The sequence below is a fragment of the Chlorocebus sabaeus genome, chromosome 1, assembly GCF_047675955.1.
Source record: "Chlorocebus sabaeus isolate Y175 chromosome 1, mChlSab1.0.hap1, whole genome shotgun sequence".
Taxonomy (NCBI): Eukaryota; Metazoa; Chordata; class Mammalia; order Primates; family Cercopithecidae; genus Chlorocebus; species Chlorocebus sabaeus.
In genome coordinates, this window is record NC_132904.1 from 115,167,937 (window position 1) to 115,193,430 (window position 25,494).

Genomic DNA, 25,494 nt, shown 5'->3' on the forward strand with positions numbered 1-25,494 from the left:
ACAGGTGCCCACCATCACACCCAGCTAATTTTTGTATTTTTAGTAGAGACGGGGTTTCACCATGTTGGCCAGGCTGGTCTTAAACTCCTGACCTCAGGTGATCCACCTGCCTCGGCCTCCCAAAGTGCTGGGATTACAGGCGTGAGCCACCATGTCCTGCCGACACAAAAGCATTTAATAAGACATTTATTGAATAAACTAATTCATGTCAATTTAGTTCATCATTATGTCTTGTGTGTGGATGAGCTCTCCTTCGGGCCTGAGGAAAGGATTGATTACCCGACAGTGAAACCTCCACCTACTCTTAATCTTTCTATAACCAAACTTAATTATATCCCTTTCCTGCTTAACCCCTGTGAGAGACTCCTCATGTCTACAGAATACTTGTGGACCTGGTCTTTCCCAGGGCAATTGCTCCGCCACCTCCTCCACTGCCACCCCATGCCACTGCAATTCCTCCTTCCCAGGGCTCTGCTTGCTGGCTGCCCTGAGCACATTGCTGCTTCTAGAATCCTCGTCAATTTCCCACCAACTCCAAATATTCCTCCTTCTTGCTCACCTAACAACCTATTCTCCTCCCAATACCCTGTCCCAAATGGCACAATGTTGGGGGCCCTAATGACAAGGCTGACCTTGAAGAAGTATATGATTTGGCTCACAAAATGCATTTTCATAATGTGTATTTATTCATCGCAAATTTTAAAATAAGGTTGTTTTGCCTGAAAATCCAGATTTCTGACTCTGTCACCAGGCTGGAGTGCAGTGGCACGATCTCGGCTCACTGCAACCTCTGCCTTCCGGGTTCAAGCGATTCTCCTGCCTCAGTCTCCTTAGTAGCTGGGACTACAGGCCCCACCACCACATCCAGCTAAGTTTTGTAATTTTTAGTAGAGACAGGGTCTCACCATGTTGCCCAGGCTGGTCTTGATCTCTTGACTTGTGATCTGCCTGCCTTGGCCTCCCAAAGTGCTGGGATTTCAAGCGTGACCCACCACACCTGGCCGAGACCTGATGGTTTTATAAGGGGCTTCTCCCTTCGCTCAGCACTCATTCTCTCTCCTGCTGCCCTGTGAAGAGGTGCCTTCCACCATAATGGCCTTTCCAAGCCATGCAGAACCGTGAGTCAATTAAACCTCTTTCCTTTATAAATTACCCAGTCTCGGGCAGTTCTTTATAGCAGTGTGAAAATGAACTAATACAGTCCCTCTTTCTGCAAGGCAACTCTCACAGAGCTGAGTGAGGCAACCCCTTTAGACAGACCTCATGCTGCTACACTCTCTTCAGTTGGCCGCTCCTTGTACTATTTTTGTTATCTGCTTGGCCCCTGGAGGCAACTGGGTCTGCGACCCCTGTCCTGGCCTCACAATATTTTGATCCACCCAACTGCAGTGAGGACCTCGGCTTCCTCTCCCCTGCAGCCACCTAACTAGCTGCCACTCTATGTCCTGTCCCCATCTACACTCTCCCGCTCTTTCGCGTCTCTCATGCCTTCCTTCTGCCCTGAGTTCACTGAAAATCCCCATCCCTCAGTGTTTTTCCCTCTATCGCTCTTGTCCATCACTAGCCTGGACCTTCTTCTCCATTTCTTCACTTCTGCCAATACCTCCACATTTCCCTGCCTTGAAAACCCCAACCCTAAGCCAATACGACCTGCTGGCTTTGTGATTTCTTCACTCAGCTGTTGGGTAATTTGAAAAACTCTGAATATGTCAAGGTAGATGCGATGGTTAATTTTATATGGCAATTTAGGTGGACCATGGTGCCAGGGATTGAGTCAAACATTATTACAGATCTTTCTGTGATGGCATATTTTTGGATAAGATCAACATTTAAAATGATGGATTTTAAAATTTTTATTAAATTTGGCCAGGTGCGGTGGCTCACACCTGTAATCCCAGCACTTTGGTAGGTCAAGGCCAGAGGATCACTTTAGCTTTGGAGTTTGAGACCAGCCTAGCCAACATGGTGACACCCTGTCTCCACCAAAAAATATAAAAATAAGCGGGACATGGTGGCACATGCCTGTAATCCCAGCTACTCTGGAGGTTGAGGCAGTAGAATCACTTGAACCAGGAAGGCAGAGGTTGCAGTGAACCGAGATCACATCACTGCACTCCAGCCTGGGTAATGGAGTGAGACTGTCTCAAAAAACAAAAATGAATAAGTAAATAAATTTAGAGAGTTGTGCTCTGTCACCTATGGTGAAGTGCAGTGATGCAATCTTGGCTCACTGCAACTTCTGCTTCCAGGGTTCAAGCGATTCTTGTGCCTTAGCCTCCTCAGTAGCTGGGATTACAGGCACGCGCCACCACACCCAGCTAATTTTTTTGTATTTTTAGTAGAGATAGGGTTTCGCCTTGTTGGCCAGGCTAATCTCAAACTCCTAGCCTCAAGTGATCCATAATTTTAATTTATAATATTTATTTAGCGCCGGGCACAGTGGATCACGCCTGTAATCCCAACACTTTGGGAGGCCAAGGCGGGGAGATCACGAGGTCAAGAATTCAAGACCAGCCTGGACAACATGGTGAAACCCTGTCTCTTCTAAAAATATAAAAATTAGCTGGGCATGGTGGCGCATGCCTGTAATCCCAGCTGCTCGGGAGGTTGAGGCAGGAGAACTGCTTGAACTTGGGAGGCGGAGGTTGCAGTGAGCCAAGATCGCACCACTGTACTCCAGCCTAGGTGACAGAGCAAGACTCCATCTCGAAGAATATACATATGTATATATTTTTGGGGGGGATCTCACTCTGTCACCTAGGTTGGAGTGCAGTAGTGTGATCACAGCTTACTGCAAGCTTGACCTCCTGGGCTCCAGGAATCCTCCCGCCTCAGCCTTCCAAGTAGCTGGGACTATAGACGCATGCCGACTAATTTTTTTCCTTTTTTTCTTTTTTGAGACAGAGTCTTGCTCTGTCACCCAGGCTGGAGTGCAGTGGCGTGATCTCCACTCACTGCAACCTCTGCCTCCTGGGTTCAAGCAATTCTCCTGCCTCAGCCTCCTGAGTAGCTGAGATTACAGGTGCCCACCACCACGCCTGGCTAATTGTTATATTTTTAGTAGAGACAGGGTTTCTACTACTACTGTTTTGTTTTTTTGTTTTTTGTTTTTTTGAGATGGAGTCTCGCTCTGTCGCCCAGGCTGGAGTGCAGTGGCCGGATCTCAGCTCACTGCAAGCTCCGCCTCCCGGGTTTACACCATTCTCCTGTCTCAGCCTCCCAAGTAGCTGGGACTACAGGCGCCCGCCACCTCTCCCGGCTAGTTTTTTGTATTTTTTAGTAGAGACGGGGTTTCACCGTATTAGCCAGGATGGTCTCGATCTCCTGACCTCGTGATCCGCCCGTCTTGGCCTCCCAAAGTGCTGGGATTACAGGCTTGAGCCACCGCGCCTGGCCTACTGTTTTGTTTTTTTTAGAGGGAATCTCATTCTGTCGCCAGGCTGGAGTGTAGTGGCGTGATCTCAGCTCACTGCAACCTCTGCCTCCCAGGTTCAAGAGATCCTCCTGCCTCAGCCTCCCAAGTAACTGGGACTACAAGCGCATGCCACCACGCCCAGCTAATTTTTTTGTATAGAGATGGAGTTTCACCATGTTAGCCAGGATGGTCTCAATCTTTTGACCTTGTGATCTGCCTGCCTCGGCCTCCCAAAGTGCTGGGATTACAGGCGTGAGCCACCGCGCCTGGCCAGGATTTTTTTTTTTTTTTTTCCTGAGTCTTTGCTCTGTCACCTAGGCTGGAGTGCAGTGGCCCGATCTCAGCTCACTGCAACCTCCGCCTCCCAGGTTCAAGCGATTCTTGTGTCTCAGTCTCCCAAGTAGCTGGGATTACAGGCACATGCCGCTATACCCAGCTAATTTTTGTATTTTTAGTAGAGACAGGTTTTCATCATGTTGGCCATGGCTGGTCTTGAACTCCTGATCTCAGGTGATCCGCCTGCCTTGGCCTCCCAAAGTGCTGGGATTACATGCGTGAGCCACTGCACCTGTCTGAAACAAGGAGTTTTGCCAGCGGACTACCTTTGGACTTGAACTGCAACTCTTTCCTGAGTCTGTAGCCTGCTGCCCCCCAACATCACCATTTTGGGACTTGCCAAGCCTCCACAATCACATGAGCTAATTCTTTAAAATCTCTTTCTCTCCCTCTCTCTCTCCATATATATATATGTATACACACACACACACACACACACACACACACACATCCTGTTGGCTCTGTTTCTCCAGAGAACCCTAATACAGTTGGTTCCCCAGTAGTCCCCAAGCTCAGCTGGGCCATCACCACCAAATACAGCCTTCCTTGAGGCTCTTTGTAGCTGCACCCACTCCTGACAACAGCTATTTCAAGCTCTTGCTCCTCTCTGGCCTCCAAACCCTTATCCCCACTGAGTTTCCTATTTTGCAGAAAAAGCAAAGGCCTCTAGAAGGGAGCTCCCTTATTTCTCCCATCTTCCTGCCTTTCCCACCTCACCCCCCCCAAAAAGCATAGCATTTTTCTGCATCATCGCCCCCATTCTTCTCTCTGCTTGGAAATGTCACCCTTTTGGCCAAAGGCTAACCTGAACCCCAATTTCTTCCTCTTTCAGAAGTCTCTCAATCACTTCTCTCTCCTGCATCTTTAACTTTTCTTTTTTCTTTTGAGATGGAGTCTCTCTCTGTGACCCAGGCTGGAGTGCAGTGGTGCAATCTCGGCTCACTGCAAGCTCCACCTCCCAGGTTCACGCCATTCTCCTGCCTCAGCCTCCTGAGTAGCTGGGACTACAGGCGCCCGCCACCTCGCCTGGCTAATTTTTTTTTGTATTTTTAGTAGAGATGGGGTTTCACCGTGGTCTCGATCTCCTGATCTCATGATCCGCCCGCCTCGGCCTCCAAAGTGCTGGGATTACAGGCATGAGCCACCGCGCTCGGCTGCATCTTTAACTTTAAAAATAAAACACGCAGTGGTGTGCCAGTAGTCCCAGACATTTGGAAAGCTAGGGCAGGAGGATCACTTGAGCCTAGGAGTTCGAGTCCAGCCTAGGCAACACAGTGAGACTCCCATCTCTAAAAAACAGAACAAAAACCAGGAAATCAATAGAGAAAACAAATGAAAATAAAATCTGTAAAAGAGTTATAAAATACATGTTTTTTTTTTTTTTTTTTTGAGACGGAGTCTTGCTCTGTCACCCGGGCTGGAGTGCAGTGGCCGGATCTCAGCTCACTGCAAGCTCCGCCTCCCGGGTTTACGCCATTCTCCTGCCTCAGCCTCCCGAGTAGCGGGGACTACAGGCGCCCGCCACCTCGCCCGGCTAGTTTTTTTTGTGTTTTTAGTAGAGACGGGGTTTCACTGTGTTAGCCAGGATGGTCTCGATCTCCTGACCTCGTGATCCGCCCGTCTCGGCCTCCCAAAGTGCTGGGATTACAGGCTTGAGCCACCGCGCCCGGCCTAAAATACATGTTTTTTAAAATACAAGCCTTTCCTGCATTCCAAATTCCCCTCAAGTTATCTCTTTCCTTTGCTAGCCAAGCTTCTTCAAAGAACTGTCTACACTAACTCTAGTGCCTCAACTCCCAGTTACTACTGCACTTTTACAGGGAGCTTCTGCCTCCTCACCCATAGGCAGCTGCTCTATATGCATAACCCCCAAGATACTAGGCCCCGTGGACATTTTAATAGTCCTTACCTTCAATCCTCACCTTTGTACTATTTGACACCTCTTTTTTGAAACTCTCCATCCACTCCCTCCTGATTTTCCTCTTATCTTTGTCTTTTTCTTTTTTGGAGACAGGGTCTCTTTCTGTCACCCAGGCTGGAGTGTGATGGCATGATCAGAGCTCACTGTAGCCTTGAATTCCTGGGCTCAAGTGCTCCTCCTGCCTCAGTCTCCTGAGAAGCTGGGAGTACAGACCTGTGCCACCACATCTGGCTACCTCATAATTTTCATTCCTCCTTCATCAGCCCCTCTTGCTGTATCTGTCCTTTAAATGCTTTATTTCCCAGAATTCTGTCCTTGGCTGCCTTCTCCCACTCTCCTTCCACTGCTCCCCTCAAGGACTCTCTTCCACAGGCATGATTTTAACCAGTGCCACCTACCCTGTCTGCATCCCACACCTCTCCTCCATGTTCCAGAATCCTATGCTCAATGTTGAGTTGCCCAAAATATTTGTATGCATTATTTTTTACCGCACAGCAAATTATCCCCCAAATCTAGTGGCTTACAAAAATAAACATTTGGCCAGGTGTGGTTGCTCATTCCTGTAATCCCAGCACTTTGGGAGGCTGAGGCAGGCAGATCACCTGCGGTCAGGAGTTTGAGACCAGCCTGACCAATATGGTGAAACCCTGTCTCTATGAAAAACACAAAAATTAGCCAGGTGTGTTGGTGGGTGCCTGTAATCCCAGCTACTCAGGAGGCTGAGGCAGGAGAATCACTTGAACTCAGGAGGTGGAGGTTGCAGTGAGCCAAGACTATACCACTGCACTCCAGCCTAGGCAACAGAGCAAGACTCTGTCTAAGCAAAAAGAAAAAAGAAAAAAACAAGAAAAAATTCATCCTGAGAGTCAGGAGTTTGGGAGAGACCTACCTGGGAGACCTACCTGGGTGGTTTGGGCTCAGAGTGTCTTGGGAAGCTGCAGTGAAGATATCTACCTGGGCCACAGTCATCTGAAGGCTTGACTGGGGCTGGAGGATCTGTTTCCAATCTTGCTCATTCCCATACCTACTGCCTGGAAGTCTCACAACCTCACAGGTCACTGGCAGGAGGTCTCAGTCCCTTGCCACACAGACCTCTCCACAGAGGAGCTCCAACATCCTCGAGAGTAGAGTGAGCAACCCAAGAGAAAATAAGGAGGAAGCCACCCTACCTAGCCTCAGAAGGGACGTGTCATCACTTCTGTTGTATTTATTGGCCACATAAACCAATCCTGATGTGATGTGGGAGAGGACCATATGAGGACACAAATGGGAGGAAGCAGGGATCATTCGGAGCCATGCTGGGGGCTAGCAGCCCCAACACCTCAGACTCAACAGATCCACAAGTGAACTTTCTTTCTTTTCTTTCTTTTTTCTTTTTGAGATGGAGTCTTACTTCTTTGCCCAGGGCTGAAGTGCAATGGTGCAATCTCTGCTCACTGCAACCTCCTCTTCCTGGGTTCAAGCAATTCTCCTGCCTCAGCCTCCCAAGCAGCTGGGATTACAGGCATGTGCCAGCATGCCCAGCTAATTTTTGTTATTTTTAGTATAGACGAGGTTTCACCATGTTGGTCAGGCTGGTCTAGAACTCCTGACCTCAAATGATCCGCCTGCCTCTGCCTCCCAAAGTGCTGGGATTATAGGCGTTAGCCACTGCATTCAGCCCACAAGTGAACTCTTCTCCTCAGTCCTCCCTCCAAATCTGCTCCAAGCCATATATCTGGAAATTGTTCTTGATTCTTCCTTCCTAAAATTACTCTGCAGTCAGTCACTGATTCCAGTCAATCTTTCCCTAACATCACTGCAGTCTGTCTGCTTCTCTCCACTGCCATGCTCATTGCTAGGCCATGAACTTTTTCACCTGGATCATTTTGCTTCTCACTTAGTTTCCCTGCTTTATGTCTCACCTGCTGCCAATCCATTCTCCACACTGTGCCAGAATGATCTTTACACATTTTAAACTCCTCTAAGGCTTGCTAAGAAACACGATCCTTAGCGTGGGATACAAAGCCAGTGGCTGTAGCTCCCACCATGCCCATCTTTGAATACTTCTCTCCAGCCAAGATGTATCATTTGCAGTTCCCAGAAGGTGTCAGCATAATTCATATCCCTGAGGCTTTTCATAGGCTGCTCCCTCTTTTTGGAATATGCCCTTCCACTTATCTCAACCAGGCTAACTCTGATTCATTCTTCAAAGCCCAGCAAGTTTGGAGAGCAGGAACTATGTCTTGTCCTCTCTGTATCTCAGCCCTTAATACAGTACCCACTATAGAGGAATTGCTCAACAAATGTGTGATGAGTTAACAAATGACCGGGAAGTTCCTGTGTGCCTGGTACCCTTGTGGCATGCTTGGCACACAGGAACAGCAGGTCCACAACTCAGTCACTTTCCCCCTTGGACTATCTTTCCCCGTCCAAATAGCTCCCTCTGCATCAGTGACAAAGCTGGAAAAACAAATTGTAAATCATATCCAACCTCATTCCCTGTGACCTTGGGAAAGTCATTTATTGTCTCTAGTCTTCTTCTGCAATGAAGGTTAATAAAAAGATAAAATGAATTACTTACATTAATATTTATTGAGCCAGATACTGTGCTAGGCACTCAAATAAATTCACTTGAGGGGCCGGGCACATTGGCTCATGCCTGTAATCGCAGTACTTTGGGAGGCTGAGGCAGGCAGATCACTTGAGGCCAGGAGTTCAAAACCAGCCTGGCCAACATGGTGAAACCCCATCTCTAATAAAAATACAAAAAACTAGCTGGGTGTGGTGGCATGTGCCTGTAATCCCAGCTACTCAGGAGGCTGAGGCAGGAGAATTGCTTGAACCTGGGAGGCGGAGGCTGCAGTGAGCCGAGATCATGCCAGCGCATTCCAGCCTGGGTGTCAGAGCAAAACTCTGCCTGAAAAAAAAAAAAAAAAAGAAAGAAAAAAAAATTGCCTTAGGGTTAGTCAATATCGAAGTGAGATAGGTTTCTAAATTTTATTTATTTTATTATTATACTTCAAGTTCTAGGGTAGTTGTGCACAACGTGCAGGTTTATTACTAGGTATACATGTGCCATGCTCATCTGCTGCACCAGTTACCTCGTCATTAACATTAGGTATTTCTTCTAATGCTATCCCTCCCCCTGCCCCCCACCCCATGACAGGCCCCTATGTGTGATGTTCCCCACCCTGTGTCCAAGTGTTCTCATTGTTCAATTCCCACCTATGAGTGAGAACATGCAGTGTTCGGTTTTCTGTCCTTGTGATAGTTTGCTCAGAATGATGGTTTCCAGCTTCATCCATATCCCTGCAAAGGACATGAACTCATCCTTTTTTATGGTTGCATAGTATTCCACAGTGTATATGTGCCATATTTTCTTAATCCAGTCGATCACTGATGGACATTTGGGTTGGTTCCAAGTTTTTGCTATTATGAATAGTGCCACAATAAACATATGTGTGCATGTGTCTTTACAGTAGCATGATTTATAATCCTTTCAGTATATACCCAGTAATGGGATTGCTGGGTCAAATGGTATTTCTAGTTCTAGATCCATGAGGAATTGCCACATTGTCTTCCACAATGGTTGAACTAGTTTACACTCTGTCTGCTACCAACAGTGTAAAAGCTTTCCTATTTCTCCACATACCCTCCAGCATCTGTTGTTTCCTGACCTTTTAATGACCACCATTCTAACTAGCGTGAGATGGTATCTCATTGTAGCTTTGATTTGCATTTCACCGATGACCAGTGATGAGGATTTTCTCATGTATCTGTTGGCTGCAGAAATGTCTTTTTTTTTTTTTTTTTTTTTTTGAGACGGAGTCTCGCTCTGTCTCCCAGGCTGGAGTGCAGTGACCGGATCTCGGCTCACTGCAAGCTCCGCCTCCCGGGTCCACGCCATTCTCCTGCCTCAGCCTCCCGTGTGGCTGGGACTACAGGTGCCCGCCACCGTGCCCGGCTAATTTTTGTATTTTTAGTAGAGACGGGGTTTCACCGTGTTAGTCAGGATGGTCTCGATCTCCTGACCTCGTGATCCGCCCATCTTGGCCTTCCAAAGTGCTGGGATTACAGGCGTGAGCCACCGCGCCCGGCCCTTTTTTTTTTTTTTTGAGACGGAGTCTCGCTCTGTAGCAGGGGCTAGAGTGCAGTGGCCGGATCTCAGCTCACTGCAAGCTCCGCCTCCCGGGTTCACGCCATTCTCCTGCCTCAGCCTCCCAAGTAGCTAGAACTACAGGCGCCCGCCACCTCGCCTGACTAGTTTTTTGTATTTTTTAGTAGAGACGGGGTTTCACTGTGTTAGCCAGGATGGTCTCGATCTCCTGACCTCGTGATCCGCCCGTCCCAGCCTCCCAAAGTCCTGGGATTACAGGCTTGAGCCACCGTGCCCGGCCTAGAAATGTCTTCTTTTGAGAAGTGTCTGTTCATATCCTTTGCCCACTTTTTGATGGGGTTGTTTTTTTCTTGTAAATTTAAGTTCTTTGTAGATTCTGGATATTAACCCTTTGTCAGATGGGTAGATTGCAAAAATTTTCTCCCATTCTGTAGGTTGCCTGTTCACTCTGATGGTAGTTTCTTTTGCTGTGCAGAAGCTCTTTAATTAAACCCCATTTGTCTATTTCGGCTTTTGTTGCCATTGCTTTTGGTGTTTTAGTCATGAAGTCCTTGCCCACAGTTATGTCCTGAATGGTATTGCCTACATTTTCTTCTACAGTTTTTAGAGTTTTAGGTCTAACATTTAAGTCTTTAATCCACCTTGAATTAATTTTTGTACAAGTGTAAGGAAGGGATCCAGTTTCAGCTTTCTACATATGACTAGCCATTTTCCCAGCACCATTTATTAAATAGGGAATCCTTTTCCCATTTCTTGTTTTTGTCAGGTTTCTCAAAGATCAAATGGTTATGAGACTGATTTTATACCATTTTTTTTTTAAGACGGAATCTGGCTCTGTTGCCCAGGCTGAAGTGCAGTGGCGTGGTCTCGGCTCACTGCAAACACCACCTCCCGGGTTCAAGTTATTCTCCTGCCTCAGCCTCCCGAGAAGATGGGATAACAGGAACCTGCCACCACGCCCAGCTAGTTTTTTGTATTTTTAGTAGAGATGGCATTTCACCATGTTGGCCAGGCTTGTCTGGAACTCCTGACCTTGTGATCTGCCCCCCTCAGCCTCCCAAAGTGCTGGGGTTACAGGCATGAGCCACCACGCCCGGCCTGGTTTTATACCCTTTCTACAGCAGAGGAAGCTGAAGCTCAGAGCAGTTAGTGAGGTATGTAACTTGGCAAAAGTCACAAAGCTGGAAGATGATTTGGGGTAAGTGGTTGTATCATAGGCTACATTTTTTTTTTTTTTTTTGAGACCGAGTTTCACTCTTGTTGCCCAGATTGGAGTGCAATGGTGCGATCTCGGCTCACTGTAACCTCCACCTCCTGGGTTCAAGCAAGTCTCCTGCTTCAGCTTCCGAGTAGCTGGGATTACAGGCATGTGCCACCACGCCTGGCTAATTTTGTATTTTTAGTAGAGATGGGGTTTCTCCATGTTTGGTCAGGCTGGTCTCGAACTCCCGACCTCAGATGATCCACCTGCCTTGGCCTCCCAAAGTGTTGGGGTTACAAGTGTGAGCCACCATGCAAGGTGACTACATTTTTTAAAATGGAGCACCCAGGTCTCCTCCAACCCTGAATGACTGGTATTTTCTCATTCTCACAGCATTTTCCAGCCTCAGCTCTCAAGGACAGAGGTGCCACCACTTCCCAATGGGCCAACATTTGGTGAGCACCACATCTTACCTCCAAGTCCAGTCCTCCAGGACTCCCCCATCGCTGGCTGCTCCTAGGATTATGAAAATGATCTCCAACATTTCTTCCACACCTTTATTTTAAACCATTTTTATACCTGTCACATAGTTCGATCTCCTGTATTTCAGACAGGGTCTTGCTCTGTCATGCAGGCTGGAGTGCAGTGGTGCAATCATAGCTCACCAAAGCCTCAGACTCCTGGGCTCAAGCCATCTTCCCGCCATAGCCTCCCAAGTAGCTGGGACTGGAGGCATGTGCCACCATGCTCAGCTCATTTTTTTTTTGAGATGGAGTTTTACTCTTGCTGCCCAGGCTGGAGTGCAAGGCGTGATCTCCGCTCACTGCAACCTCCATCTCCCGGGTTCAAGTGATTCTCCTGCCTTACCCTCCCAAGTAGCTGGAATTACAGGCATGTGCCACCACGTCTGCCTAATTTTTTGTATTTAGTAGAGAGGGGGTTTCACCATGTTGATCAGGCTGGTCTTGAACTCCTGACCTCAGGTGATCCACCCAACTCGGCCTCCCAAGGTGCTAGGATTACAGGTGTGAGCCACTGTGCCCGGCCTGTTTTTTTGTTGTTGTTTTTGTTTTTGAGATGGAGTCTTGCACTGTCACCCACGCTGGAGTGCAATGGTGCAACTTCGGCTCACTGCAACCTCTGCCTCCCAGGTTCACACAATTTCCCTGCCTCAGCCTCCCAAATAGCTGGGATTACAAGTGCACACCACCACACCTGCTAATTTTTTGTATTTTTAGTAGAGACGGGGTTTCACTATGTTGGCCAGACTGGTCTCGAACTCTTGACCTTGTGATCTGCTCGCCTCAGCCTCCCAAAGTGCTGGAATTACAGCCGTGAGCCACCGTGCCCCAGGCCTTTTTTTTTTTTTTTTTTTTTTTAAGAGACAAGATGTCACTATATCACGCAGGCTGGTCTTGAACTCCTGGGCTCAAGCAATCTTCCCATCTTCGCTTCCCAAAGTGCTGGGATTACAGGCTGTGAGCCACAGCACCTGGTCATAACCTTTTTTTATTTTTTTAATTTTGTAGAGATGGAGTCTTGCTATGTCACTCAGGCTGCTCTCAAACTCCAGGCCCCAAGTGATCCTCCTACTTCAGTCTCTCAAAGTGCTGAGATGACAGGCATGTGTCACTGTGCCTGGTGAGTTTTCCATTTTTTATTTTATTTTTTTTTTTGAGATAGAGTCTCGCTCTGTTGCCCAGACTGGAGTGCAGTGGCATGATTTCAGCTCACTGCAACCTCCACCTCCTGGATTCAAGCAATTCTCCTGCCTCGGCCTCCCAAGTAGCTGGGATTACAGGTGTGCACCACCACACCCAGCTAATTTTCATATTTTTAATAGAGACAGGGTTTCACCATGTTGGCCAGGCTGGTCTCGAACTCCTGACCTCAGGTGATCCAACCGCCTCGGCCTCTCAAACTGCTGGGATTACAGGTGTGAGCCACCGCGCTTGGCCAAGTCTTCCATTTTAAATGTGAGAACATTGAGGTCCACCTAAAGTTATATGGTATCTCATCAACAAGAGAACAGTAGCAGCCATCAGAGGCTGACATCCCCGTGCAGCCATGTATACATGTTTTTCTAATTGACTGGGAGGCAGAGAGTGGCACTCTGGAAGGAGAACCCTGGCCATGTCAAACAGACCTGGGTTCTGATCCCAACTCTCCTGGTTGAAGAACTGCCATAGTTCAAGAAAAAAAAAAAAAGGTACCACAGTCCAGAAAGAAGTGTGTTTTAGGAGATAGTCTTCTAGGCTGAGCAGAGTAGAGCTATTAAGAGCTCCCCGAGGGCAGAAACTTATCTTACCTTTATAACCCTGGTGGCTAGTGCAGTTCCAAGGACATAGTTGGTACTCAATAGGAGTACTTGAATGGCAGATTTGGAAGAAAGGAGGCAGGGGAGGGAACTCAAGAGAGTTTAGAATCAAGAATCCAAGGAGGAGACAGCCTAGAAAGAGAGTGGGTCCAAGACAGAGACTTCAGGCATGTGGGTCCCTGGTTCCCTTCTCCAAGCCATTGGGAAATCCTCTAGAGGAACATGGTGCTGTGGCTTTAAATGACTTCAGCATTGTCAATGAATCTGCTCTGCTAAAAGAGTTATCCTCTTGCTCCTGTGCTTGGCCTCCCCCTCCTCTCAGCTCCCCAAACCCTTCTCGGCCGCTGTGATGGGATAATTAGATGCGAGAGCTCAGCACAGATGATGCTCCAGTTGCTTAGCAACTAATGGTTTCCATGGAGACTGCAAAGCACAGCCTTCAGAGCAGCCAGTGAGCAGCTCGGCAGGGCAGGGAGAAGACGCAACTCCCCGCTCCTCCAGAAACCTGGGGAGGGCTGGGGTGGGGAAGGTTGGGGTGGGGGATTGGAGGGAGAAGGGAGAGCTTAAAGGCACAGGGCCCTCTTATCCTTTTAAAATCTGGTCAGAGATCTGCCCTCCCCTACCCCACTCTGTCCCACTCATAATTTTAGATGGGGATGGGGGCTTAAGAGTGGACCCAACACAACCCACCCTGCAATAAACCCAACCTCTTCTTTCTGCTTCTTGGTTGTGAATGAGCAGAAAGACCTCCCAAGTTCAAGTGTAAACAACTTACTGGTGGGTGACAGGTTTTAAGGAGTACCAGGAAGATCCCCTCACCCTGGGTCCCCTCTCTCCCAAGTTCTCCTTAATGTGCAAGAGATCCTCTTTCAGTTTGTGCAGTGGTGGTGGAATCAAAAGCCAAGGTGCAGGAAAACCAGAACCAAATTCTTCACCCAAAAGTAGCCTGTTCGGGCAGATTGGGAAGGAACACCTGCCCTGATCCCTGATGTCCGTGGAAGAGGATCCAGTTGGGGGTGGGGATGGTGTTTACCAATATAGAGTAGCTGGCAACTCCAAGTGTAGGCCTTTCAGACCAGCATCATCAGTGTTACCGGGAAGTCACTAGAAATGCAGAATTGACTGGGAACGGTAGCTCACGCCTGTAATCCCAACACTCTGGGAGGCCAAGGTGGGTGGATCACTTGTGGTCAGGAGTTTGAGACCAGCCTGGCCAACATGGTGAAACCTTATCTCTACTAAAAATACAAAAATTAGCTGGGTGTGGCTGGGCACAGTGGCTCATGCCTATAATCCCATCACTTTGGGAGGCCAAAGCTGGCGGATCACCTGAAGTCAGGAGTTCGAGACCAGCCTGACCAACATGGAGAAACCCCATCTCTACTAAAAATACAAAATTAGCTGGGCGTGGTGGCGCAAGCCTGTAATCCCAGCTACTCGGGAGGCTGAGGCAGGAGAATCGTTTGAACTTGGGAGGCGGAGGTCACAGTGAGCCAAGATTGCACCATTGCACTCTAGCCTAGGCAACAAGAGTAAAATTCGTCTAAAAAAAAAATTAGCCAGGTGTGGTGGCAGGCGCCTGTAATCCCAGCTACTCCAGAGGATGAGGTTGTAGTGAGCTGAGATCGCACCACTGCACTCTAGCTTGGATGACAGAGATACTGTCTCCAAAAAAAAAAAAAAAAAAAAAAGGAAAGAAAGAAAAGAAAAGAAATGTAGCCAGGCGTGGTGGCTCACACCTGTAATCCCAGCACTTGGCCAAGGCGGGCGGATCATCTGAGGTCAAGAGTTTGAGATCAGCCTGACCAACATGGAGAAACCCCGTCTCTACTAAAAATTCAAAATTAGCCGGGAGTGGTGGTGCATGCCTATAATCCCAGTTACTCGGAAGGCTAAGGCAGAAGAACCGTTTGAACCCTGAAGGCGGAGGTTGCAGTGAGCCAAGATCACACCACTGCACTCCAGCCTGGACGACACAGTGAGACTCTGTCTCAAAAAAAAAAAAAAAAAAAAAAAATGCAGAATTTCAGGCTTCACCCCAGACCCACCACATGACTGCATGAGAAGCTGCATCCTAACAAGATCCCTGGTAATTCATATACACATTAAATTTGGAGAAGCCGTGGCTTAAGACCCTCCTACTCTCTGCTTAGGCCCATGAGTTCTTCCTTTACTGTCATTCTCCACTCACCCCAAACTTTGAGCCTACCCTTCCCACCTTGGCGGTAAGGACACAACCTCCCTCACATTCCTACCAGGACCCCAACCTTCCCTGGGACTGAGGAAGATAGAATAGTTCATAGAGCAAACGGTTATACAGCAACAGTCTCTGTACAGCTCTCAGGCTTCTGGAAGTTCTACAGCCTCTCCCGACAAGGTATTCCACTTTCCACAAGTAACTCTATGTGTCTGAGTCTCAGTTTCCACTTCTCTCTCTCTCTCAATTGTCTGAGACAGAGTTTCACTCAGTTGCCCAGACTGGAGTGCAGTGGCACAATCTCAGCTCACTGCAACCTCCACCTCCCAGGTTCAAGAGATTCTCCTGCCTCAGCCTCCTGAGTAGCTGGGATTACAGGCGCACGCCACCATGCCAGGCTAGTTTTTGTATTTTTAGTAGAGATGAGGTTTCGCCATATTGGCCAGGCTGATCTCAAACTCCTGACCTCAGGTGATCCGCCCACCTCAGCCTCCCAAACTGCTGGGATTACAGGCGTAAGCCACCATGCCTGGCCGATCTCTTTTTTATTTTAATAGAGATCAGTCTCTCTGTGTTGCCTAGGCTGGTCTTGAGCTCCTGGCCTCGAGTCATCCTCCCACCTTGGCCTCCCAAAGTGTTGGGATTACAGGCATGAGCCACCGTGCCTGGCCTCAGTTCTACTTCTACAAAAGGAAGTCAATACCATCTACCACCCAGGATGGCTGTAGGCCTACAACGGAGCACACAGAACCCCTGCCCAGGGCCCAGAAGAAGTCCTGACTCCTCTTCTCTCCCTCTGCTCAGAACTCCTCTGCTTCTCTCTGACGTAGCCCAGGGCTGGAGGAGGCAGTCAGAAAGTTCTCTCTCTTTTTCCTGTTCTCTTATGAGGTCTCTTTCCTTCATTCTCAGTTCAACAAATGGTTGCTGCCCAAGGCTGACTGTGCACACCCCCTACCCCTGCTGGCCGGGTCAATATCTGTCTCTCTGGTCTCTCCAGAAGTCTTCTATGGCCACCTTCGTCCCCACCCTCCAGAGGAATCTGAAACTGCATGTGCTCCCTGGCCCCCACAGCCCCTGCCTCTCCCAGAGCAGCAGTACCTGAGCCTCAGTGCACTCCAATAATTAAAACCCTTGGTCTGCTGCCCCTCCCCACCAGAATGTTTCTCTCCCATTTTTACCCACTCAAGGCCCTTTCAGTAGCCCCTTGGAGTATTCTCTTCCTACATACTGGGGCAACTTCCAAACTCATCACCCTTCTGAGGGGTGGGGAAAGACACCCACCACATTGGGGGAGCAGTCCCCCAGGGACAGGACAGGCTCCAGATGCCCGTGCACACAGGAACACTGCCTTACGCACGGGAGTCCCAGAAGAAGGGGTGATTTCTTTCCCCACCTTAGTTACCCAGCTCTCGGCAGCTGGCTACGCCACCAGGATCCAGCCAGGGCGTCCCCCTTCCTGGCCTGAGGGCCAGCTCCCCATCCTGAAAAACCTGTCTGCTCCCCCTACCCCTTTGAGGCCATAGGGCCCAAGGGGCAGGTTGGACTGGATTCCCCTCCAGCCCCTCCCACCCCCAGGACAAAATCAGCCATCCCAGGGGCAGGGCCTCACTTGCCTCAGGAACCCCAGCCTGCCAGCACCTGTTCTACCTCCCAGCCCAGCATGGCACCCCTGCTGCCCATCCAGACCTTGCCCTTGATCCTGATTCTGCTGGCTGTGCTGTCCCCAGGGACTGCAGGTCTCTTCCATCTCTGGCAGGGGTGGGAAGGGGGCTGGGGGCCTGGACAGGGAACACTGTACCTTCCAGGGCTCTCAAAGAGAGGTCTGGAGAGTTGGGAGTCAGAGCTGGTGATGGCAGTGACTGGGTATCAGACACTGGGCTCAGGGTACACTCTTGATCCTCCTCCAGACCTAGGAGGCAGAGACGTGTGGGCAAGGATCCCCCAAGGCTGCAGGTAGGGGTGAGGTTGGGCGCTGCCCAGCTCCTGGCATCCAGGATCTGGCTCTGGGGACCACTTGGTGGAGGGTGCAGCTTCTGCAGCCCAAGCCTGCCACCTGGTGGTCATACCGGCACAGGCCTGGCTGTTCTGCCCAGGGTTCACAGAGTGGAAAGGGAGATGACTCCAATGGGACAGGGCCAGATCTGCTGGCCAGGAGGGGGCCAATCCCCATTGGAGCTCCCTCCTGCCTCCCATCAGACTTCAATATCTCAAGCCTCTCTGGTCTGCTGTCCCCGGCGCTAACGGAGAGCCTGCTGGTTGCCTTGCCCCCCTGTCACCTCACAGGAGGCAATGCCACACTGACGGTCCGGAGAGCCAATGACAGCAAAGGTCTGCTACCCCTTCCTGCCACCCCTTCCTGCGACATCCCCTGTGCCCCTTTCCCCATTCATGCCTTCCTGTCCACCCCTCTCCTGGGGCACCCACACTCTAAAAGCTGCCCCTTCTCCTTGGGGCCTCCAGAGCCTTGACCCAGCCTTCTCCTCCCCCCACTTCTGCCCAGTGGTAAAGTCCAGTTTTGTGGTGCCTCCATGCCGTGGGCGCAGGGAACTGGTGAGTGTGGTGGACAGTGGTGCTGGCTTCACAGTCACTCGGCTCAGTGCATACCAGGTGACAAACCTCGTGCCAGGAACAAAATACTAGTAGGTACCGGGTCCAGCCTGGGGCGCCTAGGGAAGGGGGTGCAGGAAGAGAAGCTAGTGTGGGGGAGATCTGGTGGGCATGGGGAAACAGTGAGGGCACAGCAAAAGGGGGTGAAAGCTGGGCCTCTAGTGGAGGAATGCAAACTGGGGAGACACAGCTGTGAGGGCAGATGGCCCAGGCTGGAGTCCCTCTTCCTGTAAGTCCCAGATACTCACTGAGGGTTCTCCACTCTCTCCCAAACCCACCACAAAAGCATTTCCTACCTAGTGAAGAAGGGAACAGCCACTGAGTCTAGCAGAGAGATCCCAATGTCCACACTCCCTCGTAAGTAACACTCCTACCTTCCTTTCCCATCTCAGCAGCCACAAAAGCTTCCCTGGCCATTTCTGCCTCATCCCCAGTCTGGGTTGCCTGTGCCTCCCCGTGCGCCCTGAGGGCCCCTGCTTACCTCTATCCTAGCACAGAGCCTTCGGCATGGCTACTGCACACTCAGCTAAAAGTTCCTTGTGGGCAGGGACTGTGTTCTTAACCCTTCCTCAGCGGCTGACGTAGGAGATGCTTCATAAATGTCTATGTGATGGGTGTTTGGATCCATCAGCTGGTTGGTTGGTTGGTTGATTGGTTGGCTGGTTGGTTGGTTGGCTGTCTGGCTGGCTGGTTGGTTGGGCAGTCTGTTGGCTGGATGAGTGCGAGGCTGTGAGACTCAGGCAGGCTAGGGGCCTCTCCCACCCACAGTGGCCTCCCCTCTCCCTCTTTTGACAGGAAGCAACATGGAATCCATTGGGCTGGGCATGGCCCACACAGGGGGCATGGTGGTCATCACAGTGCTGCTCTCCGTCACCATGTTCCTGCTGGTGCTAGGCTTCATCATTGCCCTGGCACTGGGTGCCCACAAGTGAGGAGGTCTGCCCGGAGCAGCAGCTTCTCCAGGAAGCCCAGGGCACCATCCAGCTCCCTAGCCCACCTGCTCCTAGGCCCCAGGCCTGTGGCTCCCTTGGTGCCCTTGCCTCCTCCTCCTGCCCTCCTCTTCCCCAGAACCCTCTCCTCCCTCTGTCCCTCTCCTTGCCCCCAGTGCCTCACCTTCCAACACTCTGTTATTCCTTTCACCCCACTCCTGTCAGAGTTGACTTTCCTCCCATTTTACCACTGAAAACACCCCCATTAATAATTCCCCCATCCTTCAGTGAACTAAGTCCCTATAATAAAGGCTGAGGCTGCATCTGCCACGTGTGTTTCCCTTTAGTGGGCTTTACCTTGGCTCAAACCTGCAGGTGCTCCCGGTGTCCTCCCTGTCCCACAGCCTGGAGTTGCTTTTCCCGTGAGGCAGGCAGGGGTCAGATGAGATAAGAACCCAGGAGTCAGAGTTCTCAGAGACACACCAGGGCTGTCCATCCACAGCACACAGTGGGCCACACCATCCACAGCACACAGTGGGCCACCCAACCAGGGGTGTGGGTCAGGGCAGAAGCTGGGACTGGTGCCATATGTTGAGGCCTGGAGGCCTGGGGGTGGGGGCAGGGGGCAGGACAAGCAAGGGAAGTGCTGGGGAAAAGAGGAGAGGATCTGTCTGGGAAAAGACAGGCCAGGTGCAGTGTCTCGTCTGTAATGCCACCACTTTGGGAGGCCAAGGCGGTTGGATGACTTGAAGTCAGGAGTTTGAGACCAGCCTGGCCAACATGATGAAACCCTGTCTCTACTCAATATCAAAAAAAAAAAAAAAAAGAAAAAAAAAAAAAAGCCAGGTATTCTGGCAGGTGCACATCCCAGCTCTCATCCCAGTAGCTGAGGCATGAGAATCACTTGAACCTGGGAGACAGAGGTTGCAGTGAGCCAAGATCACACCACTGCACTCCAGCCAGGGTGACAGAGTGAGACCCTGTCTCAAAAAATAAAAAGACAAAGACGACGCCACCAGGCTGAGACCTAAGAACATCGGGTCATGGGGAGGGAAGAACAGGCTAAAAGGAACCCTGGTTGGAGGGGAAGCAGAGGAACCCTGGTTGGAGTGGGCCAAGAGTGGAACAGCCTAGTACTGAGGGAAAAGGGCAGGAGTGGCCACCTTCCTTCACTTTTGTCCTCTGCAGTATATAATGTATTCTTTTTAAGGATCAATGATCTTTGCATTGTACTTAGGGTAAAGACCTTCAAGGCCAGGCCTGATCCAACTGTTCCTCAGCTAACAGGTTCCCTCCAATTTCCCAGGCTCCCTCTTGCCTCAGGGCCTTTACACAACTATTCCATATGCCCACACTGATCTTGACACTACCCCCCCCCACGGCCACACCTCCATTCCAGTTTGCATAGTTAGCTTACTGTTCATTCTCTAGGGAAGCCTTTTCTGACATTTTCTGCTATTTGGTTGGGTTCCATTCTCTGTCTTTCACAGCATTACTATGGTTTATAACCATGTGTTTGTGTGATTATTTGGTTGTCTCTCCCATCAGACTGTAAGCAGTTGCTTTGCTCCCAAGGACCTTGCTCCACAGTGCCTGGGACACAGTAGGTACTCAATAAATGCTTGCTGAATAACTGAACAAACAAATGCACAAATGAATGAACCAGTCTCTGAAGAGAAGGACAGAGCTGGGAAAGTGCATGAAAGAGGAAGGAAAGGGAGGGGGGGGGAGAGAGAGAGAGAGAGAGAGAGAGAGAGGAAAGAAAGGAAAGAAAAGAGAGAGAGAGAAAGAAAGGAAGGAGGGAAGGAGGGAGGGGAGGCAGGCAGGCAGGCAGGCAGGCAAAGAAAGCAAGCTGGGCACGGTGGTTCATGCCTGTAATCCTAGTACTTTGGGAGGCAGAGGCAGGAGGGTTGCTTGAGACCAGGAGACCAGCCTAGGCAACAAGGTGAAACCCTGTGTTGCTCTGTCACTCTGACATCCAGGTTGGAGTGCAGCGTCTCAATTTTAGCTCACTGCAGCCTCAAAATCCTGGGCTCAAGCGTTCCTCCTGCCTCAGGTCTCTGCATAGCTAGAGATACAGGTGTGTACCACCATACCCAGCTAACTTTTAAAATTTTTTGTAGAGATGGCATCTCACTATGTTGCCTTGGCTGGTCTCAAACTCCTGGGCTCAAGTGACACTCTCGCCTCAGCCTCTCAAAGTACTGGTATAACAGGATCTCTGGGGTGTCAACTTTACTGGTTGGAAACTTCTGTGGCCATGATGTCTTTGCCTGAGTTCTTGTCCTGCATCCAGGAAGAATGAAGTATGCAGACAAGTGAAGGATGAAGAAGAGGGTTTTTTGTTTGTTTGTTTGTTTGAGACAGTTTTGCTCTTGTTGCCCAGGCTGGAGTGCAATGTCGCCATCTTGGCTCACCACAACCTCTGCCTCCCAGGTTCAAGCGATTCTCCTGCCTCAGCCTCCTAAGTAGCTGGGATTACAGGCATGTGCCACCAAGCCCGGTGAATTTTGTATTTTTAGTAGACAGGGTTTCTCCATGTTGGTCAGGCTGGTCTCTCTCCATGTTGGTCAGGCCGGTCTCGAACTCCCGACCTCAGGTGCTCCACCCACCTTGGCCTCCCAAAGTGCTGGGATTCAGGTGTGAACCACTGCATCAGGCGGAAGAGTTTTATTTAGAGTTAGAACAGTTTGGAGGGCTGTTCAGCTCCTAGCAGAGAGAAGGCCCTGGAGAGGGTGGCTCTCTCTGCAGGCAAGTCATTCCAACATCTCTGCAGGTCTCTGAAGCTCTCAGAAGAGAAGGTAACTCCTCTCTGCCAGCCGGTCATCTCCACAGCTCTCAGCAGAGAGGGTACACCCTCTGCAACTGGTTGTCCCATGGTCTCCTGCTATTGGAAGAAAGGGTACTCCTTTCCGCAACTGGTCATCAGGTCCCATCGTCTCTCTGCCCTCTTCATCCTCTGGCCATCCTCTGCCCTGCTCTGGCTGAGCCCAGAGCTTTTATGGACATCAGAGAGGAGAAAGGTCCATAGGAAGCCATGGGCAAGCCCACAAGAGGCACCATGAGTCCCCACTCCAGTCAGTGGGACTGGCAACCCAGCCCCCAGCCTTCAGGCCCTCCCTGGCCTGAGGGTGGGGCCTTACTGGGGGCCCCATCCCCTCCCACTGCCATTCATGACCCCTGGGCTTGGCCCCAACTCCACTCCTTTCTGAGATTGGAGCAGGTGCTGGGAGTAGTGAGAGGCCAGGCGGTGGGAGCAGACACCCATAAGCCTGCAGGGATGGGGGATCAGGGTGGGGGGGTGCTTCCTAGGGCCCCTGAAGGTGCAGAGACGCCAGGGTCCTGTGCCTGGGAGGGTGGCTGCAGCTGCACCCAGGAGCTCCCACCCTGCCAACTTAGAAGGGGCAGGACTACTGCTTGTCCCTGGCTCCTGCCTGCTTCCTGGAGCAGGAGGCCCAGGTCTGCAGCTGCACCCGGGAGGGCAGATCCTGCCTGTTCCGGGCTCCCCCAAGAGCACAGGAAGGCAAGGATCCACAGCTGCGGTTTGGGCGGCTGTAGCCTCCTGGGCAGGGCTTCTGCCTGCTAGATAGAGCAGGAAGCCTGGGTCTGCAGCTATGTTTGCATGGCTGCAGTGGCTCGGGGAGCTCCTGTCCCAACTCAGAAGGGGCAGGGCTCCCACTGGCTCCATGGAGTGTGCAGCCCCAGCTGCAGTTCCCTGCTGCAGCTGGCATGATGCCATCACTGGGATTACAAATGTGAGCAACCATGCCCACCTACACATTATTTAAAATTGTGGTAAAATATACATAACATAAAATATACTACTTTGCCCAGATGCAGTGGCTCACAGCTGTAATCCTAGCACTTTGGGAGGCGGGCAGATTGCCTGACCTCAGGAGTTCAAGACCACCGTGGGCAACATGGTGAAACTCCATCTCTACTAAAATACAAAAAGTTAGCTGGGCATGGTGGTGTGTGCCTGTAGTTCCAGCTACTTGGGAGGCTTAGGCACGAGAATCGCTTAAGCCCGGGAGGCAGAGGTTGCAGCGAACTGAGCTGAGATTATGCCACTGCACTCCAGCCTGGGCAACAGAGAAAGACTGTCTCAAAAAAAACAAAAAAAAAACACACAAAAAAAGTACTACTAGTTTAACTGGTTTTAAGTGGACATTTCAGTGGCATTAAGTATACTGACATTGTACAACTATCACCACTGTCCATTCCCCAATTTTTCATCATCTCAAATAGAAACTCTGTACCCATTAAACAATAACTCTCCACTACTAACTCCTTCAGCCCCTGGAAACTACCATTTTACTATGAATTTAGGTCACTGTAGGTACCTCATATAAGAGGAATTATACAAAATTTATCCTGTTGTGTCTGGTTTATTTCACTAAGGATAATGTCTTCAAGGTTCATCCATGTTCTTAGCATGTATCAGAATTTTTTTTTTTTTTTTTTTAGACAGAGCCTCAAAAAAAAAAAAGGCTTAGATTCCAGAGTAGCTGGGATTACAGGTGTGCACCACCATGCCCAGTTAATTTTTGTATTTTTAGTAGAGATGGGGTTTCGCCATGTTGTCTAAGCTGGTCTGAACCCCTGGCCTCAAGTGATCCGTATACCTCAGCCTCCCAAAGTGCTGGGATTAGAGGTGTGAGCCACTGCACCTAGCATCATTATTCCTTTCTATGGCTGAATAATATTCCATCATATAGATATCCCATATTTGGTTTATCTGTTCATCTGTTGATGAACACTTGCATTGTTTCCACTCTTTGTTGGCCATTGTGAATAATGTTGCTGTGAACATGGGTATGCGAATATTGCTTTCTTTCTTTCAGTTCTCTTAGGTATAGAAGTCTCTGCTTTCAGTTCTTTTAGGTATAGAATCAGAAACAGAATTGCTGAATCATATGGTAATCCTATGCATAATTTTTTGAGGGACTGCCAAACCGTTTTCTTTTGCTTGTGTTTAAATTTTTTTTCTTTCTTTTTTTTTTTTTTTGAGATGGAGTTTCACTCTTGTCACCCAGGCTGGAGTGCAATGGCGTGACCTCAGCTCGCTGCAACCTCTGCCTCTCCGGTTCAAGTGATTCTCCTGCCTCAGCTGGGATCACAGGTGTCCACCAAAACTCCCGGATAATTTTTGTACTTTCAGCAGAGACAGTGTTCTGCCATGTTGGCCAGGTTGGTCTGGAACTCCTAACCTCAAGGGATCCACCCGCGTTGGCCTCCCAAAGTGCTGGGATTACAGGTATGAGCCGCGGTACCTAGCCTGTTTGTTTTTTCTAACAGCCATCTTATGAAGCCCTCCTATGAAGTATGAAATTGTATCTCACTGTGGTTTTGATTTGCATTTCTCTAATGATGTACGCATCTCTTCATGTGCTTATTGATTATTTGTATATTTTCTTTGGATAAATGTCAATTCAAGTTCTGTGCACATTATTTTTTTTCTTTAGAGACAGGGTTCATGTGCAGTGGCTCATGCCTGTAATCCCAGCACTTTGGGAGGCAGAGGTAGGAGGACTGCAGGAGTCCAGGAGTTTGAGAGCAGCCTGGGCAGCATAGTAAGAGCTCGTCTTTACAAAAATAAATCAAAATTTAGCCAGGCATGGTGGTGCTCAGGTAGTCCCAGCTACTCAGGAGGCTGAGGTGGGAAGATTGCTTGAGCCCTGGAGGTTGAGGCTGCAGTGAGCCATGATCATGCCACTGCACTGTAGCCTGGGTCACAGAGTAAGACTGTCTCAAAAAAAATAAAATAAAACAGTAGACACAAGGTCTTGCTCTGGAGATCCTCTTACCTTAGCCTCCCAAAGTGCTGAGATTACAGGCTTGAGCCATGGTCCCATACCAGACATATATTTGTATAATTAGGGTAGAAAAATTATCATTAAAATTATTATTGTTGGCCAGGTGTGGTAGCTCACACCTGTAATCCCAGCACTTTGGGAGGCTGAAGCAGGTGGATCACCTGAGGTAAGGAGTTCAAGACAGCCTGGCCAACATGGTAAAACTCCGTCTCTACTAAAAATACAACAACTTCGATGGCAGAAGGGAAAATAAAAAGTATAGTACCAGCCAGGTACAGTGGCTCACACCTGTAATCCTAGCATTTTGGGAGTTCGAGGCGGGCAGATAACTTCAGGTCATGAGTTCAAGATCAGCCTGGCCAACATGATGAAACTCCGTCTCTACTAAAAATAGGAAAATTAGCCAGGAGTGGTGGTGGGCACCTGTAATCCCAGCTACTCGGGAGGCTGAGGCAGGAGAATCGCTTGAACTCGGGTGGCAGAGGTTGCAGTAAGCCGAACAGTGCGGCATTGCACTCCAACCTGGGCTACAGAGTGAGACTGCAACTCAAAAATAATAATAACGATAACAATAAATAAATAAATAAATAAATAAATAAAAATAGGCTGGGCACGGTGGCTCAAACCTATAATCTCAGAACTTTGGGAGGCCAAGG

At 49.7% G+C, this 25,494-nt stretch overlaps 1 protein-coding gene across 2 annotated transcripts; it reads left to right on the forward strand.

The window, feature by feature from the left end:
• The first annotated feature begins 17,093 nt into the window (after positions 1 to 17,093).
• Positions 17,094 to 19,352, forward strand: UPK2 (uroplakin 2). 2 transcript variants are annotated; one of them, XM_008021625.3, is made up of 5 exons: positions 17,094 to 17,222; positions 17,683 to 17,814; positions 17,987 to 18,125; positions 18,380 to 18,450; positions 18,889 to 19,352. In XM_008021625.3, the coding sequence occupies exons 1-5, from the start codon at positions 17,147 to 17,149 to the stop codon at positions 19,023 to 19,025; spliced, it is 555 nt and encodes a 184-aa protein (XP_008019816.2). In that variant the 5' UTR covers positions 17,094 to 17,146; the 3' UTR covers positions 19,026 to 19,352. The 2 variants fall into 2 exon arrangements, with proteins under 2 accessions (XP_008019816.2, XP_072870734.1); XM_073014633.1 differs by having other exon boundaries at positions 17,147 to 17,222; positions 18,380 to 18,454; positions 18,893 to 19,272.
• Positions 19,353 to 25,494: the final 6,142 nt, after the last annotated feature.